The sequence below is a fragment of the Diuraphis noxia genome, unplaced genomic scaffold (assembly GCF_037042655.1).
Source record: "Diuraphis noxia isolate RWA-SAM2 unplaced genomic scaffold, SU_Dnox_SAM2 contig0006, whole genome shotgun sequence".
NCBI classification, from domain to species: Eukaryota; Metazoa; Arthropoda; class Insecta; order Hemiptera; family Aphididae; genus Diuraphis; species Diuraphis noxia.
In genome coordinates, this window is record NW_028301716.1 from 3515225 (window position 1) to 3534740 (window position 19516).

General features: G+C 32.4%; 2 protein-coding genes across 6 annotated transcripts; both read left to right on the top strand.

Moving 5' to 3' along the window:
* The first annotated feature begins 1726 nt into the window (after window positions 1–1726).
* LOC149054642 (uncharacterized) lies at window positions 1727–7077 on the top strand. Of its 5 annotated transcripts, none has more exons than XM_089230214.1 (7): window positions 1950–2900; window positions 4318–4508; window positions 4684–4872; window positions 5099–5365; window positions 5432–5691; window positions 5757–5916; window positions 6456–7069. In XM_089230214.1, exons 1-7 carry the CDS (start codon window positions 1996–1998, stop codon window positions 6590–6592), a joined length of 2109 nt encoding a protein of 702 aa, XP_089086340.1. In that variant the 5' UTR covers window positions 1950–1995; the 3' UTR covers window positions 6593–7069. The 5 variants fall into 5 exon arrangements, with proteins under 5 accessions (XP_089086343.1, XP_089086341.1, XP_089086342.1 ...); XM_089230213.1 differs by having other exon boundaries at window positions 1956–2900; window positions 5090–5365; window positions 6456–7013; XM_089230216.1 differs by lacking the exon at window positions 4684–4872 and having other exon boundaries at window positions 1948–2900; window positions 5090–5365; window positions 6456–7077.
* A 6848-nt stretch (window positions 7078–13925) lies between these two features.
* Window positions 13926–19129, top strand: LOC149054643 (uncharacterized). Its single transcript, XM_089230161.1, has 4 exons — window positions 13926–14033; window positions 14111–15093; window positions 15220–15805; window positions 15899–19129. Exons 1-4 carry the CDS (start codon window positions 13926–13928, stop codon window positions 19127–19129), a joined length of 4908 nt encoding a protein of 1635 aa, XP_089086287.1.
* Window positions 19130–19516: the final 387 nt, after the last annotated feature.

The following is a 19516-nucleotide window of genomic DNA, read 5'->3' on the forward strand; positions in this document are numbered from 1 at the left end:
GCATTGAGTTATATAAATACACTGTACGTCAAATCTAAATTTACAATATGCTAGATGGGTAATTCCGGTCAATATCCAAGTCAGACTTGTTTATCAGCAAATCCGATGCGTCCCCACCCCCGCCGACCCGCCGATGGGGACAAAAACAACGACCGACCGCCGCCGCGGCCGTTACCCGTAGCCAACCGTCATACAAGACATTCATCTATTACACAGTACACACGAATGTACACGATATTATAGACCAGTAGACCACTCGTCCACTCGTGACTCTCGTGACACTCGTGACTTTTGGTAAAACTATCGATTATTATCAGGTAAGAATTTAATATTTAATAACCTATAGCTAATAACTACCTATATAAGTATTAAGTGTATTATATATTACTATACATTTAAATTAACTTATGTTTATATTAGGTACTACCTATATTATATAACTATGTATATTATGTTATTAATTAATATATTATATCAATAACAATATAATAAGTACTTAATACTTATATAGGTAGGTACCTACAATTTTAATTTTCTATGTATTAGCTGTAGTGTGAAAATAACATTTTACCTACATATAATATTATATTAAAGGCCAGTAGGTAGATTGTCTGTTACAGACTATAGATTTACTATTTGCACTATTGTTTAACAATTATTTTTGAAAAGTTGAGCATTTAAAATATGTGGGTAGGTATCTACCTAGTCTTAAAAGTTAAATTATTATTTGAAATACTTATAATGTTCACGTTTTAGTGTTTTAATTAAATTACTAAAGACTGAGAACTTCATACTATCAGTAATATGTTCATATGATTATTATATTTTTAAATTATAAGTTTAATAATTAACTACCTATATCAAAAAGTTATTTCTATGACATATTAATAACAGTTTATATTAAAATATACTAGGTATATTGTTGTGTAATTTAAGTTATTTAAATACCTAATACCAAACATAATTTTTAAAGCATGTTAAATACCGTTTAATAAGATATTTTATTTTAAAATTAGTGTCACCCTAAATACTTCATAAGCTAAATAATATATCCTGGAAAATTCAAGGAAAATATATATTTAGATATCATAGCAGTTGTAAATTAAGCTAAAATTGTTGTTTAAATGAGGTAGAACTTATTATACAATATATAATAAGCATTGCATTACTTTATTATAGGTATACCTACATCAGTTTATAATAACTTCATATAATTTGTAAATTGTTAAGCTAAATTATATTATATTCCACAATTGTATTGTGTAAAAGCAAATCCATAATACCAACATATTAATTCATATAATATACCTAGGTACTTAATAGTGTTTAATATTTTCTGTTATATGTAATTTTTTTATCTTCCATAGTTTAAAATGATCAAGACTTCTGGTTACAGAACTAAATTTTCAAAATTAAAAAAAAAATAGTAATTTTTTGCTAGATTTTCATTTAGTGAGGTAGATTACCAAAACTGGAAAACAGATTTTGTTATTTTTATCTTCAATTCCCTACAATAAAACTTTATGCTTGAAAAACATTAAACTCATTTCTTAAATATTGGTTGATAGTTTATATAGAAGTAGCTTTATTGAAATATACAAAATTATGGATAAATAAATATATATATATATATATATATATATATATATATATAATATATATTATGTTGTTTACCCATTTAACAATGCATTAAGTCAAGTGCTAATTTTTGATAAATTCGGGAATTGTAAATTATTACAGTTAAATATTTTGGTTGAACTAGCTTTAACTTATTGTAAGTAGGTAGTATTAATTGGCCATTTATATTATTGTGTGCGGCCTACTGTCACTTTTCTGTATGCAAATAATAATTATTATACCAACTATTTCAATTTTTATTTTTCAGATATTATTCATACTGCTAACTAATAGTATTATATACTTAATAAATACCATTATTTACAAACAAACTAAATAATAAAAAAATTAAAATTGTTCGCAGTTATAAATTTAAAAATGATTAAAACTACTAGTTATAGAACAAAACATAGACGATTGCAAAAAGAATTGCAAATTCTAGAATGGTCGTCTACAAGTGAAATCCCAGATAGTTGTTTTGTCAAAGAAACTGTATTATCTCCACAAAATATTAATAACGATTGTATCAATAAATGTAATTATACTTCTATATGTGGGGCACCTGAACATAATAATATTAAAAATACACATTTCTATAAAACATGTGATAATAATTTAAATCAAGATATTTTAAGTAATGTAATTTGTACTCAAGATGATGCAGATTCAAATTCAATATCAATTCCTCTTACACAAAGTTCAGTATACAGTGAAAATATTAAAAATAAATTAAGATCATGGATGGTAAATTTCAATGTTCCACATAATGCCTCTAATGCATTATTAAAAATCTTGAAAAATGATGCCAATCTTAATTTTCTTCCTGTCGATAGCCGTACATTACTTCAATCCGGATCAACCAAAGTTTTTAATATTCGAGAAATAGAGCCGAATGGCATATATTATCATTTTGGGTTAGAAACTGGTATTGATATGTATTCTAGAATATTTTCTTTGGATAATATTATAAGTATTGTAATCGGAATTGATGGTCTACCTTTAAGCAAGAGTAGTTCAAGCCAATTTTGGCCAATTCTGGCCTATATTTTTCCTTATAATAAAAATGTTTTTCCTATTGGAATATACTATGGCCACGAAAAACCTCTAGATAGTAACATATTTATCAAAGATTTTGTTGCAGAAATGCTTAAGCTATCTACCCACGGAATAGTGATTGATAATATTACTAAAAAAGTAATTATAAAAGCAATTTGCTGTGATGCGCCAGCCAGATCGTTTTTGATGAGAATTAAGGGACATTCCGGTTATTTTTCATGTCAAAGGTGTGTTATTGAAGGAGACTATTTAGAAAATCGTGTCTGTTTTCCATTTATTGATAACTGTGGAAAAAGAACTCATTATGATTACATAACTATGAAAGATGAAGAACATCATACATCTTCAATAATTTCATCCCTTGCTGTACTCCCTGACCTTGATATAGTAAATATATTCTCTTTAGATTATATGCACTTAGTTTGCTTGGGAGTTGTGCGAAAATTAATTATTCTTTGGCAAAATAAGGGACCAAAGACCGTTCGGTTGCCTAGTTGGAAAATTAGAAAAATTACAAATTCTCTTCTGACACTAAAAACTTTTGTAACTAATGATTTTCCACGAAAACCAAGGGCTATAGAAGATGTAGCTCGTTGGAAGGCAACTGAATTCCGTCAGTTTTTGTTGTACACAGGACCAGTAGTTTTAAAAAACATCTTATCTAGTGACTGTTATGAAAATTTTATGGCCTTAAGTATTTCAATGAGAATACTTTTAAGCCCCAACTATAAGCAATATGTTGAGTATGCTCGCAAACTTCTTGTTTATTTTGTTAAATCTTTTGAACAGATCTATGGAAGTCAGTTTATGTCATACAATTTTCATAGTCTAATTCATTTACCTGATGATTATAATAGATTTGGGCCACTCGATTGTTGTAGTGCGTTCCCTTTCGAAAATTATATGAAGGATTTAAAAAATATGCTCCGTAAAAATGAAAAACCTTTACAACAAGTTGTTCGACGTTATGAGGAAAAATGTAAAAGTGGAAACATACAGCATAATAGTGATATCGAAAAAGTTAAATTTACTACCAAAGAGCCAAATTGTTATTTTTCAACTCAAAGTGGTGAAATAGTAAAAATAACTGAAATTGTATCACCAACGACATCCAATAATAAAATCTTTATTGGAAAAATATTTTTAAACCAAGAAGAAATGTTTGTTAGCCCTTTAAAATCATCAAAGCTAAATATTTATAACGTAAATAATCTATCTCAAAATTTATATAAATGGGATTTTTCTAATATTAAAATGAAAATGATGATTTTTCATTTTGAGGGTTTAGTTACGGCTATACCAATTATTCATTCTTAATTAATATAGTGAGTAAGAAGTAAAAAGTTGTCCTCTATGTATTTAGTGTTAATTTATGTTTTAAACTTTTATTGTTATTAGCATTATGAATAATAATAATAGATAGATAGTTTAACTAAAATTTAAATCTATATTACTTAGCTCTCTGCTATATATTCAATATATACAGATACAATAATGAATATTCATATTATTATTTCTGTTTTACTATTCATATGATTAGTAAAACGAAAATAGGTAGCTTAAATATAACAAGCATTTATACCAATACCAATAAATTAAAGTTTATATTTTAGTATTTTAATACAAAATATTTAATCTTTTTAGAATTATGTGGACTATTGTCTGTTTTACTGTGGACAATAGTGTAGATGTTGTACCTGATACATGGTATCACAAAGGTACATGTGCATGGCCCAAAAAAAAATGTAACCTAAAGAAGTTTATAGAAACACGTATTCAACCAAACAAAGAAGATTTTGATTATTATAATGCCCGTCCTCTTCAACAAAATATACGTAAGTTTTGATTTTTAATAAGTACAACAATAATAAATATAATATAGGTACCTAGCTAATATAATAAATAATATATCATGACAAGGTTTATTAAATTATTAGCTAATATACCTATAGGTACCTAATAGAGAGAGTTTTTATGTCAGTGCTTATATATTTAAAATTATATTACTAGAGAGTTTCCATCAAGCTCGTTTAAAATCTCTGAAAGCGCAAGATACATCTGAGCTTTCTTCGAATGAAGACGACAAAGAAACCAGGAAAAAAAGAAAAAAAGTGTACTATTCATCTGACGCAATATTAGAATCTAGTAATGATCATACATTTGATGTTATATCTCCTCCAACATTAGACAATTTTGAAGGTAAGAGAAAGTATACTACTATAAAAATGTATACAATTATATGTTATACCTCCATAGGGTTAGTCATATAGGTATTTCAGTTCTTTATACACAATTTTAGTAGGTGTGTTAGTTGTCGATTAGTTAGTTATAAATTATTATAATCATACGCAAGCTAGTCCTACCTATTTATTACTATTTGTGATATTATTATTATAATTTAAAGTTTTACTAAAAGATGTTTCAGGAACAACAGAAGATAATTTTATATCTAATAATAAGTCATTTGAAGGACACAAAGTGGACAGTGTTAGGCCTGAATCACATATTCCAAAAAAAACAAATACTTCATCAAAAAGCAATCTATTTGATATATCCATTGATTCCGAATCTTATGAAGTATCTGTAAACGATAATTTATTTGATTCAGAAAATAATGCACAGCTACGTACTCCGACATTGATTCCACATAATACAATTACTCCAAATAATTCTGGTGATCGTAGAGATGATGGTAAGATACAAATTGTGTGCCATGATGTTTTTTGTATGATAAAGTAATATTTTGTGTATTATACAGGAAATATAGCTTTTCAAAAATCCATAAACAGAAATATCATTGTTATGAAACACGATTTGAAAAACATTCAAGAAAGTATTGATAATTTATTTGCAGTACAACAACAAATATTGGACAAATTGAATAATATCCAATCTGAAGCATTAAATTTTGATGGTAGTTTTGATAATACTGATGATATGTTACATATCAATAATGACGCTGATTTAGATATTGTGGAAGATAAACTTACCAAGGAACAAACATTCAGAAGCAAAGTGGTGATTAAAGAAAAAATTAAATATCATTTATGAGCGACTTATTAAAAATTAAATATGTATAACAGGTTTTAGAATTGTCTCGTCTCACTGGTTCAAATATGTCTGAAACTGTGCGGAAAATCATGCAAAAACTATTTACCGACAACTTCTTGGCAAATTATTCTTATATTGGGTTCAAAGGAAAAAAGCAGTTTTCAACTCTTCAAACATGTAGAATTATTTTTGGTAAATAATAGTACAGCATTTATATAGCATTAAAAATAATAGTAATGATACATACAAAAATTATTTTATTTAAAAATAAAAAATGTACAATATAACAGAAAAACTTATCTTCAACTTTGATAATAGGTCAATAATTAACTCTAATTAACATTTAATATTATATTTATAGCTCACATTAACAAAAATGAATTATATTTTATTTTAAGTATAATTGTATAATACATGTATGTATTATATATAATACCAATTTAATTAGGTATATTATCATTAGTTATTTATAAAATTAAAATCCATATGACTAAGTATTAAATAAAATATACTCTAATAATTGTATTGTTAGTAACTTAAATGTCAAATTTAAATTTCAAAATATTAAAATTTATTGAATTATTATTACATTTCTAATTGCTCTATTGTTCAGTATTAATTATTTATGCATTGAAATATTTACTATATTATGTAGTTATAACATAATATGTCATATACAATAATAATATTATCATGTACTAATAAGTGTTATAACTCATTTATTGTATTAGAATCCATAAGAAAAATGAGACAATATAAAGATGTTAGTGATATTGAAATAGAAAAACCGTTGAAAAATTGGATGGCTCAATCATCAGCTCGCATAAAAAAGACCATGGAGAAAAGTTCTATTAGTGATAAATCTTAAAATCAAATCACTATTTATGATCAAAATTTTTTCTTTTAATAAATGTGTCTTATCATCATTAAGAGGGTAAAATTTCAATTATTTAAAATGTTTTTTCATGTGTACTTAGTATATTTTATTCTTTTTTTTTTGAAAATAACAAAATTAATTTTGTATAATTTATATAATATTGTGATTATTATAATAGGACTTATATATATTATAAATATTATTAATTATTATTATATTGTATACTTTTAATGTGTGTTATATGCAGTTTTACATAATTAACTATTTAAAAATATTATAATTTAATTTTTATTATCCATATTATTACTTGAATAATATAAAACATTTTCTAACTACTCTTTTTTCCTAATTTAATTGTTATATGTATTTATATTTTGTAAATTCTAAAAGTTGGCCATTTTTATTGTATTGATTATGTATCCATACACATACTATAGTATAATATTCAATATTAATTTTCTTTTATGTGTTTATTATTTATACTATATGATTTAAAATATTTTATTATATCGTCTATGTATATACTGTGTGTTAATGCAGTTTAACCTATACTTTTATTTATTATATAATTACAAGAATAATATAAATAATTTTCTAAGTATTGCCTTTTTTTAAAAATTAGGGTTTTTTATGTATTTTTATTGTGTATCTACTAAATGTTTGCCATTTGTATTATATTGTTTTATAATATCATTTAATTATCATCAAAAATTGTTATGTGGTGTTATGTATTTTCTCACAAATTTATATATTATATTCAATATTTATTCATAATTTTCTTTTATAATATGTTTATGTACAATATTGTAATAAAACAGTGTAAAAACAGCTTTTTGTTTTTGTTGGATATAAGGTTTGATTATTCCCTATACTTATGTATGATATTTTATTTGTATGTGAATACATTTTTAGCAACATGACTTCTACTAAGTTTTGGTAATATTCTATAAAAATATAATGAAAATATTATTGGTATTTGGTTTTGACAATATTTTCTCGAGAATCTAATACAAATAATCGTTTAATTTATTATAGCAATATTGTTGGTATTTTGTTTTGACAATATTTTCATGAAAAGCTTTTAATAATATTGTTGGTATTTCGTTTTGACAATATTTTCATGAAAAGCTTTTAACAATATTTGAAAGCAAACGTATTGAAAACATTTTCTTCTCTGCCAAAAAGTGATGTGACAATATTTTGAAAATATTTGAATATATTATAATAATATTTTGTGAATATGTAGTCAAATATTTACATATATTTGAAGATGTTTTGAAAATATTTCGATAACATTACTTTGCTGTGTGGGTATGTATACCGTGGCAGTTCGAATCCCGGACGATCGAAATAAATTTTTGCATTATTTCCATATATCACACGTTACGTCCAACGGCGGGGGAGATGGTAAACTGCGGCAAAATTTACCTTTTTCTAAAAGTCGATATGTAAGCTGCGGCAAAAAAAAAATTAAGATTATACAATCTGCGACAAAACCGATAAGATACATCATACAAACTGCGGCAATTTATTTTATATACTATATATAGTACATACCTATGTACGTATATCGTTAAATTAATTATGTGATGTTTCGTCTTGGGTACAAATTGGTAAGGTAAATCCAAATGTATTTTTAAACTCTAATAAGAGATACCAAAAGCTGCCACAACACGTAATACGTATTATATTATATTATTATTATTTATTTTTTTTTTGATTATACGAATATTATACGATTTTTTAAAATAATTTTTAATAATAATAATATTTTTTTAATTTTAAAATTGATTTTTTGATTATACGATTTTTAAAAATATTTTTTAACAATAACATACTTTTCAATATTTAAAAATTGGTTTTTCTTTATATTTAAGCCTTATACTCTAAGAGATACTTATAGCTGTCATAACACGTAATAGGTATTATACCTAATTAAACGATAAACGTGTATATAGATTATCGTAACGATACGTATACGTAGTATATATAGAAAGTATATAAAATACATTGCCGCAGTTTGTATGATGTATCTTATCGGTTTTGTCGCAGATTGTATAATCTTAATTTTTTTTTGCCGCAGCTTACACATCGACTTTTAGAAAAAGGTAAATTTTGCCGCAGTTTACATACAGCCGACGGCGGCACCTATGGCTGGGCAGGGGGCGGTGGGATGTGGCGGCGGTGGGATGTGGTAGCGGGGCAGGGAGCGGTGTACCGACGGCGGCACCTATGGGTGGGTGGGAAGCGGTGGGATGTGGTGGCGGTGGTGGCGGTGGCTGTGGTTCCAGTAGTGGCATCTATGGCCGGTATACTAGTATATATAATAAGTAGTAAATATAATGTCTTATAATGCACATGATAATGTGTGTGTGTGTGTGTGTGTGTGTGTGTGTGTGTGTGTGTGTGTGTGTGTGTGTGTGTGTGTGTGTGTGTGTGTGTGTGTGTGTGTGTGTGTGTGTGTGTAACAATATAGGTATAAAGGTATTATAAGTCTGATAATTGATGAGTATGCGTATATAGATGTACATTACTAGAAAATATAACAGTTAGTACCCAAAGATCGGACTTGTAACCGCTGTGTTATATTCATGTAATATTAAATTACAGATAGTAAGTAGCTTAGGTGTAGTATGCCGAGAGTACCTACTCGTAAACTGTATAATATTAAGTTCGCGGTATTTTGTTCACAGTAATGTGTTAAGTGATATCTGTTTAGGGTATAGAACTGCTCGCAGGAATGTGATAGCGTACCTATAATTAAATATACTTCACTTAAATGGCTAATAATATGCATAATTGGTCTGGTGGACCAGTGGTATTATAGCAGTCGTCTGTGAGGCAAGAGATTCAAGGTCGAGTCCTGGACAATCGAAATAAATTTTTGCATTATTTCCACTGATAATAATATTATACTTCACAACGGCGGCGGCGTCTAGTAGTTGGATGTTGTGGTGGGGCGGAGAGTGGTGTACCGGTGGCGGCACCTATGATCGGGTGGGTGGTGGTGGTGGGACGGCGGCAACTATGGCCGGGCGGTGAGTAGGAGAGGAGGTGGTGGTGGTGGTGGTGGTGATATGGTGGTGGTGGGACGGCGGCACCTATTGGCGAGCGGTGAGTAGGAGAGGTGGTGGTGGTGGTGGTGGTGGCGTATGATGAGGATGAGGATGAGGATGAGGATCTTGTGATTGAATTCTCTATTTTATACTACTATCAATGTTTTTGATTTGTAAACATTTCCAAAGTCTTTGAAATCTTCTCTTTCCATTTCTATTACTTTAAATGGTCTTTTGTTTCCTGTCATTCTTATGAGCTGAGCCCAATCATGGGGATGATAAATAGGTGAATCAAAGTGCTTCTTTTTTTTTCAATTTGAGCATGATCTGAGTCACACTCCATGCGGGTGTGACCAGGTACTAAAAATTTGTGTTCTAAGACTTGAATGGTATAATGCAAATATACACATGGCTAAAAATATGCTATTTTTATTTTGTCCAGGACAAGAATCACTGTATAGAATCACATGTGTTATTTCAGATGGTAGGTTTATTAAATAATGAAATATATTTGTTGACGCCACAATCAATGCATGCACCTGCACACCATGTCCACCACCAAAAGCCCGATAAGCTTATCTGTCGACCGACTGGTCACGGCGGCGGCGACTCCGCGTATTCTCTCGACTCGACCAGTACAGGTGACGTAGCCGCGACGACGTGTGCGTGTCGTCCGTTGCCGCTTTGTTTTTTGGCAGAAAAGGTATTATTGCCGTGCAAATATATCGCCGTATGTAAACGTACTTATTCGCCCGTCCCTCGTCGCAGTGCGAAAGTTTACATTATTATATATATTATATATACATTATGTATTAAGTCGATGATCATCGCTCGTCCGCAAAGTGCGCAACGCGACTCGACATATTCGAAAATACTATTATAGTACGTGAGTGTTGGCCATTAGTATTATTACCGGCTGCCCGTCATTATTGCTACGTCGACAAGTTATTACGCAACTGGTCCAGCGGTTCCACCACGACTCACACATTGCAATCCACGGTATCAGGTCGTACAATCATTGTGTATATTTATTATCACTTCGGGATGTTTATATGATATTAATTGTTATCGTTCTGTATTCGTATTATTGTTGAATTATATTATTATTATTATAACGATCGCATGTGATCCGAAATTTATTATATTATTATTATACTATTACATTATTAGTATAGTATTTTGTACTTACGGTGGTCGTTTGTGACCATATTATTACTAACATAGGTTAAGACCTCATTTGTATTATTATCTGTATTTCAAATATTATTCAATTATTTGTCATATTGGTATTCGCTTGTTTACTTTCCATATTTTAATTCCTGCTGTTGGCAATCTCCTGATAAGTTATTTGTTGGGCGTGCCAGCCGAAACAATATTTGATCCTATTTCATTTGCACCTCTTTTAGACTTCCACAGTTGTCTTTTATAAAACGCGATTGAAGTTTCAAGTCACGGGGTAGGCAAACATTGCTGAAGATCAAATGCTACAACTAAAATTTGATTTTCATTTTTCATTCTTTCCTTGTCTGTTCTTTTAGTTTCATATGCTAATTCTGCGAGTTTGTGGTGGTTTTCTTGTTCTTTAATTAATTTTTCTTTTTCAACATCATCACTATGTTGAATCTTCATTTTATAAGCATCACAAGTACTGCAAGTATCTTTTTTTGGTTCTTTAACTTTAATATTTGCTTCATGCATTTTATATTCATATATTTGCCTACTAACCGGATTTTCAACTGACTCTTTGTACATTTCATAACATTTATTTAAAGTATAATGAGACGGTAAATAGAGTTTTGAGGTTTCTTTTCTACAATAATGACTTTGATATGTGGGTAATGAATTTATATGATTCTTCACCCTTTTTAGATCTTCAGGCGTTTTTTTATTGGCAGGAACATGATAACCACGTTTATCTGGAGTAGTGGTAGAACAATCTGATTTTTTTTTTTGTTGACAAAGATTCCAAATAAATTTGTTAGTTTCACCGAAAACTTTGATGAAACAACTTTTGCAAATTTCTATCATTTTTCCATTGGTAGGCACATGGTACTTAAAAGTGACCTGTCTGTCTTTTTGTTTTTTAGGCGCAGTACACTTTTTTTTTTTAGCATCTTTTGGCTTAAACTCAATCAGCTCAGAAATATAAGTTGCCCGTCTATTTTTATCACACATAGACCAATATTTTTTAAACAATAACGATATATGTTCAATAGATACTTTGAGTGAACACTTTTTACTGCAATTATTGAGCACTTGGAACTTTCATTCTGGTACTTGTTTACCACTTTGTGTGGTATATGCTCAGGCCCGTACTGGCTACCTTTAAGGGGCGCGGGAAAAATATATTTATAGGGCGCCAACTATAATTATAAATATACCACTTCAAAAGAAAAAATTAGTGTCTATAATCATAATGTCTACCTATGATTGTTTTGTTTAGAAACTTGAAACTACCACCTTAAGATGTTAAACATAAATTATGATTTATTCTGCGATTTTTAACAAAATAAAAATAAAAATAATATGTTTCATAGTATTTTATTCAGTTTTTTTTCCACAGTAGATAAGTTGTTTTAACAACTAAGAAAATAAATTGTGGAGTTGCTTTTAAAATTTAATTTAATTTATATTTGATATAAAAACATAAACCGTAACAGCTTTTTAAACAATCAAAACAAAAGTATGCAAACTTAAGAATTAACTTATATATTTTTATGTGAGTAGACGTTGCATTTCTTTACTGTTCAAACATAGAGCATTTATTCGTATAAAAATGAGTGATTTTTTGAGAAGAAGTAGCAGACATTTGAAATGCTTTCATTTTCTTGGCCACCCAAAATTCGTAACCACTCTTCTTTTTCTTTTTCGAATCCATAGAAACTAAATATATTAAAATATTTGAAAAATGTACATTAACCTTTCAGCAGGCGCGTATGCACTTTTGGTACGACAATTATAGATTTATTGACATTTTACGTGCCAATTAATACTGGAGTTTCTCCCATTTTACAATAACGTATTTATTATTAACTTTTTTATTTATTTAATTAAATTGTTTTTTAATAATTATTAATAATTATTAAAAAGTATGTATACAAATATAAAATATTACATAGATAAGAATAACATTTTCCCAAACAATATTTGTATTAAAAGCTTTAAATTTATGTATCCTAAATTAGTAAATTGTAATTAAATATATTTGAAAAACATTATATCGTATTAAGTAAGTACAACACGCGCCTGCTCGTGTAATACATAGTAGCGCGCCTACCGAAAGATTTAAATATATGATATACATAGCGCATATGCGTGTCCACTACAGTTAACTAATATTTAAATAGTATGAATAATATTTTTAAATCATTTTTCATTTACTTAGCATTAATACACAGCAAAAATAACAAGTTTTATTAGAGTGCATTACACACTAATGAGTGTGACACTATTCACTAGCCACTAGGTGATTCGACCTTTTAAAAAAGTGTTAATCTTAAAAGTTAATTAATTAATAAATACGGATTTTAAACGTACAGTGTGAATAATAATAATGGAAATACATGTTTTAATTTTAGAGCGTCCTCTCCCAAAATTAAACTATTGCGGTTCAACGTGACAAAACGCCCTCGTACGCCATTGCCCAAAAATAATAATAAAAAGTTTTAATATTTTGAGTATCGTTCAATGACAAGTATTGAATTGAGCTCTAATCAAATCAATAATTAATGTTCTTTATGTAAGCCATAAGAAGTACGATTAATTCACTATAATAAGTATAAAATAAAATGCGACATCTCGATTCGTTTGAGAATTTTGCAAAAAATACGGCTACCTATGTGTTTATTTTAACATTTAACATAATATTCCAATAATAATTTTAAAATATCCAGATTTTGAAGTTATAAATCGAATTTAAAAAAAATCTTCATTAGGGTGACAGTGGCATCACGGGGCATTATTTTCCGTCGTACGTAATATATATTATATATTATTTATATTTTGTGTTGCGACAACATTAAAAATCGGCTATCTATATTTTTGAACGAGTATCTGTAATCACACTGATTATTAATTGTTTACAATCAGCTGTCTTCTGTATCATTTACATACTAAAATTTCGGTTATCATTTACTCCATAATTGAAATTTTAAAAATTATACTGTCTTTTCTAGAAGCCCAAATCACTTTCTCTGTTGTATTCATTATATTCATAGTTGGTTGTCCATTTGGTAATTCGGTGACTGCATCTTATATTAGACTACACGATGTACAGTGAAGAGGAAATAAAAATGTTATCCGAACTAAAAAGGAAGCGAGGCGTTGTCAAAGCGGCCTCACTCGTGCCCAAACCTTTGTGTCAAATTTCGTTATCGGTGAACAACCAGCTTCGTTACTCGAGTTCAGGCAGGGAGAAATACCTCAATTAAGTAGGAAATTTGATGATATTCAGACTCAAATTGAATTAATTGCTGTGGACGATATTGAAGAAGCCGAAGGTGAAAGGAATAAATTTGAAGATCTTTATTTCACGATAAGATCACAGATGCAAGAAATTATCAATGCAGACAAGGCATTAAACACTACCGTACACAATGTGACACAAACTGGAGGCCTTGCAGGAAATCGTACTCAGCTTACCCCGATACCATTACCAAAATTCGATGGAGATATACAAGAGTGGTCTTCGTTCTTCGATATTTTTCGGGCTATGGTTCACGAAGACGATTCCTATTCAACTGCCCAGAAGTTTTACTATTTGCGTTCGTGTTTATCAGGGCCGTCATTGGACTTGGTGCGTTCTATTCCGATCAGTGATGGTAATTATTCGGTGGCTGTAGAGAGGCTAAAGCAGCGATATGACAACCGTAGTCTCGTAATACAGTCTCACATACGATCGTTACTAGAGTGTCCAAGGATAGAAGAACCATCAGCGTCAGCACTGCAAGAGCTTTATTCACATGTATGCACGCATGTCGCTGCTCTGAAGGCGCTTGACCAACCAGTTGAATTTTGGGACGCGTGGTTGATTACCATAGTTACAGGGCGTTTAGACAAAAACACTGGTCATGGATGGCAATTACATCAGAGAAATACGGAGTTGCCTAAGTACGTGGACCTTGAATCCTTTCTGGCTAGTCGGTGTGTGGCGTTAGAAAGTTCAGAGGCCGTAGGTTTAAATAAAAAACTCTCCAAGCCCACTCCAAAATTCAATTCTGGAACTAGGTATCCAAAACCAAATCACTCAAAGAGTGCACTGTTGGCATCGTCCGAGGCAAGAGAGAAATGCGTATACTGCACAAGCATGCACAAGCTGTATACATGTACTAACTTCAAAAAATTGGCAGTTGGAGACCGAATGAATTTTGTGCGTGAAGCTAAGCTATGTTTTAATTGTCTTCATTCATCTCACACCGTTGACAAATGCAGATCAAGGTTTAATTGTTTTATTTGCAAGGGAAAGCACAATACCTTACTTCATTATGAGAGACAAGCAAATCCTTAAAATGTTATTGCTGAGGATGAATCTATAGAAAATACAGTTTCAACTTCAACCTCAAGTGGCTCAAAAAGTGTATTACTAGTTCATGAAGGGCATGGACATGTATTTTTATCAACGGCTGTAGTTTTAGTGAGAGATAATCAGGGGTTACGTAGAAAATGCCATGCCATATTAGATAGTGGTTCGCAAGTTAACTTTATAACTAAAGGATTAGCAAGACAACTACAATTACCAGCAGCTAGAGTGACACTACCAGTTAGTGGCATAGGCGCGAATTCTCTTCAGTCTAGCACAAGTGTCGATGTATGTGTCGAATCCAGATTTGGTGCATCGAATTTTAAGTTATCTTGTCTTACATTGCCTGTCATCATGTCACGACTACAACCTATTCATACTCCGGTGGAGGGCTGGACAATTCCAAGTGAATTAGTGCCACAGTTAGCAGATCCCCAATTCTATGAGTCTAAACAAATCGACCTATTAATTGGAGCTGGTGCATTCTTTGACATTCTACAGCCAAGTCGCATACAGCTTGATGTGGAAATGCTATATTTGCAAGACAGCAAATTGGGTTGGTTAGTCACAGGTGAGATGACCCAGACATGTTTGTTGAGTGTTAACAGATCGGTTGAAGAAGAATCGGAGGTGATTCTCGGCCATTAGGATGTATTGTACAATAAACAATCGAAGGCAAATCAATGTTCTATTGAGGAGAACCATGCGCTTGAACATTTCCAGTCCACGGCCAAACAAAATGAAGAGGGTCGGTTCGTGCTGCAGTTACCCGTCAAAGCGGATCTAACTAATTTAGGTCAGAGTGTCGGTTTAGCTACATCCAGATTTCTTAGTGTAGAGAGAAAACTACAGCAAGATGCAGACTTACGAATTGAGTATACAAGGTTCATGAAAGAGTATCTGGAGATGGGCCACATGCAAGAAGTGCTGCACGAATCCAATATTCCTAAGCGATCATGCTACTTACCACACCATGCTGTATTCAAGGGCTCAAGTCTAACAACAAAAATTCGCATCGTGTTTGATGCTTCAGCGAAAACTTCCTCAGGGTTGTCACTCAACGATGTATTGATGCGAGGCCCAAGAACACAAGAGGATATATTCTCAATTCTTACGCGTTTTCGAAAATATCAATATGTAATTTCATCAGACATCGAGAAGATGTTTCGCCAAGTAGCTGTAGCAGAACAGGATTGGGATCTGCAACGGATACTTTGGCGCGATGACCCGAGTGAAGCTCTCCGTACTTATCGACTAGTCACCGTAACCTATGGTACTAAGCCAGGCTCGTTCATGACAACGCAGTGCTTGGTTACGTTAGCAGAACAAATGCATGAAAGGTTTCCCAGAGCTGCGAAGGCGATAAAAATGGATTTTTATATGGATGACCTCATGTCAGGGGGTGAAACTGAAGCAGAATGTATCCAATTGTACCAAGAGATAACGTCAATTCTAGCCTCAGCCAAATTACCATTAAGAAAGTGGTGTTCGAACTCTTCTCGCATACTGGAACACATTGGAAAGGACGTTAGGGACCCTCTATTCACCTTAGAGTTAGGAGATGATGAAATGCTCAAGTCTCTAGGACTCTGTTGGAGGCCAGTTCTTGATGAGTTTAGGTTTAATGTCATACCAACTTCAGCACGATCAAAATTGACCAAAAGGACACTACTATCCGATTTGAACAAGGTGTTTGACCCTATAGGCTTTATAGCTCCAATCCTCGTCAAGGGTAAAATATTTTTACAGCAGGTATGGGCCTTAAAAATTGATTGGGATAGTCCCCTATCTTTAGATATTCAAGAGCGTTGGAAGTCATTCCATAAAGATTTAGAGCAATTGCAACACGTATCCATTCCAAGGAAGGTACTCCCCAACTCAAATGAATTCCAGATACATGGCTTCTGTGACACATCACAAGAAGCGTATGGTGCCTGCATATACGTACGATCGCGCTGTTCCGAAAATACGTGGCAGGTTCGATTGCTGTGCGCTAGGAGTCGTGTAGCACCGATAAAGGGTTCAACAATTCCTCGGCTTGAACTGAATGGAGCCTTGGTGTTGTCACAATTACTACAAAAATTAACAGAGTCTTGGGAAATTGATCGGTATAAATGTCACTTGTGGACAGACTCTACTGTGGTTCTTAGTTGGTTGAACGCACAATCTAATCGATTAAAGGTGTATGTCAGCAATCGCGTTAACCAGATTTTAGAGCTCACAAATTCATCACAATGGAATTACGTAAGAACAGATAAAAATCCTGCTGATATGATATCCCGTGGCACCAATGTGACAGAGATAAGAAATTCAAAACTTTGGTGGTCCGGACCTGACTGGTTAAGTACATCAGACGAGTCCTGGGAACAAGACCCGAGAAATATATTAGCGGAAGAAGAAATACCTGAGCAACGCACAATACGATTCGCATTGGTTGGAGCCCAATCTAATCAAGAGTTGGTTCAACATTACTCGTCATGGTCACGACTGCAGAGAGCAACAGCTTGGTTATTCAGATTTGCAGAATATGTTAGGACAAAGACGATACCAAGTAAAGGTCATTTATCGGTAAGAAAGCTACAATTTGCAGAGGTGTGTATATTAAAACAACTCCAATCCGAGTGTTTCTTTGATGAATTACAATCCTTGGAGTCTGGGAAAGAGTTAAATTTTAATAGTAAATTGAAGTCCCTGCATCCATTTTTGAAGGATGGATTAATTTTAGTTGGTGGCCGTTTGGATAACTCTAATCTGTCAATATTACAAAGACACCCGATCATTTTGCCTGCAACCCATAAGGTGACCAGATTAATATTTGAGCAAAAACACCTTGAGCAATTACATTGTGGCCCTCAAGCATTGCTTGCTGAGGTGAGACGGAAGTATTGGCCATTGAGAAGTCGAGTGATGGCGCGCTCCGTAGTATCACGTTGTGTAAGATGCACCCGAGCCAAACCTACCTTTAATGCTCCTTTGATGGTCCCTCTACCCAAGGAAAAGGTTCAAGTCATGCGACCGTTCGCGGTTACTGGTGTTGACTTTGCTGGACCAATTATCATAAGAAGCGGTATAAGGCGAGTGGTAGCGGTGAAGGCCTGGATAGCTGTGTATGTATGCTTCACCACTAGAGCAGTTCATCTGGAGGCGGTGGAAGATTTGTCAAGCCAAGCTTTCCTGGCATCATTGCGTCGATTCACTGCACATAGAGGCTTATGTTCCACAATATTTAGCGATAACGGTACAAACTTTGTTGGAGCGAGAAGAGAGTTGTACGCGCATGTAAGGGATGCACAGCCACAAATAGCCCAGAGGGGCATTGAATGGAAATTTAACCCACCAGCAGCAAACCATTTCGGTGGCCTATGGGAGAGCGCGATGAAAGCGGCAAAGCATCACTTAACTCGCATGATGGGCGATGCCAAGCTATCAATTGGTGAATTATCCACACTATTGTGTCAGATAGAAGCTTGCCTCAACTCACGACCACTCACGCCCATGAGCAGTGATCCATCTGACTTGGAAGCACTAACTCCAGCTCATTTCCTGATAGGTGGTCCTATCGAATTACCCTCTGAGGTCGACCTGAGGCAGGAATCGTGGAGTAGCCTTAAAAGATGGAAATATGTACAGGCCTTGATGCAACTCTTCTGGAGAAGATGGTCCAGTGAATATTTGCCTCAGTTGCAGATTAGAGGAAAATGGTCAAGTAGTAAGGCTCCGTTGGAAATTGGTGATATTGCTATTATAAGAGATGAAAATATACCACCTACAAGGTGGAAATTGGGAAGAGTAACTAGTGTTCATCCTGGTAAGGATGGTGTCATAAGAGTAGTAACCATGCGCCTCGGATCCGGTGCGGAGTTGAAGCGTCCAGTAGTAAAGCTATGCCGCCTTCCAGTAGAAGAAAGGAAAGAAGCAGTTGAAAACAGATTTTCAACGGGGGGAGGATGTTGACGCCAAATAGTGTCAGCATAATTTAGTATACGTAAATATATCATATATACGCGCGCTCCGGTTACGAGCCGTCGCCGATTGACCAACACACACACACACACGCAAACAGTCACCATATAATTGTAGTTTATTTTCGTAGTGTATATTTTTGTATTAATTATGTGATTGTGAATTATTATATAATATGTAGATTAAGTAAACGCGTTATCGGTCGCCGCCGGTTCGCCTGTGCCGACTTAATTAGCACGGCCGCCCAACCAAGCTAGTCCAGTTCCAGTGTGTAAACGATAAACACAACATTTTCTTCTTATGCTACGCGCGCAAATCGCCGTAAAATTATTATATTTTTCGTGTCGGCGCGAATCGCCACATTTATTTTTTATATTT

Coding starts and splice junctions, on each gene's coding strand:
- LOC149054642 (XM_089230213.1), top strand. CDS start 1,996: ATGATTAAAACTACTAGTTATAGAACAAAACATAGACGATTGCAAAAA. Junction 2,901..4,317: donor GGTTATTTTTCATGTCAAAG/GTGTGTTATTGA, acceptor TAATCTTTTTAG/AATTATGTGGACTATTGTCT. Junction 5,692..5,756: donor AAACATTCAGAAGCAAAGTG/GTGATTAAAGAA, acceptor TATGTATAACAG/GTTTTAGAATTGTCTCGTCT.
- LOC149054643 (XM_089230161.1), top strand. CDS start 13,926: ATGTACAGTGAAGAGGAAATAAAAATGTTATCCGAACTAAAAAGGAAG. Junction 14,034..14,110: donor TGTGTCAAATTTCGTTATCG/GTGAACAACCAG, acceptor GATGATATTCAG/ACTCAAATTGAATTAATTGC. Junction 15,094..15,219: donor GTTGACAAATGCAGATCAAG/GTTTAATTGTTT, acceptor TTCAACCTCAAG/TGGCTCAAAAAGTGTATTAC.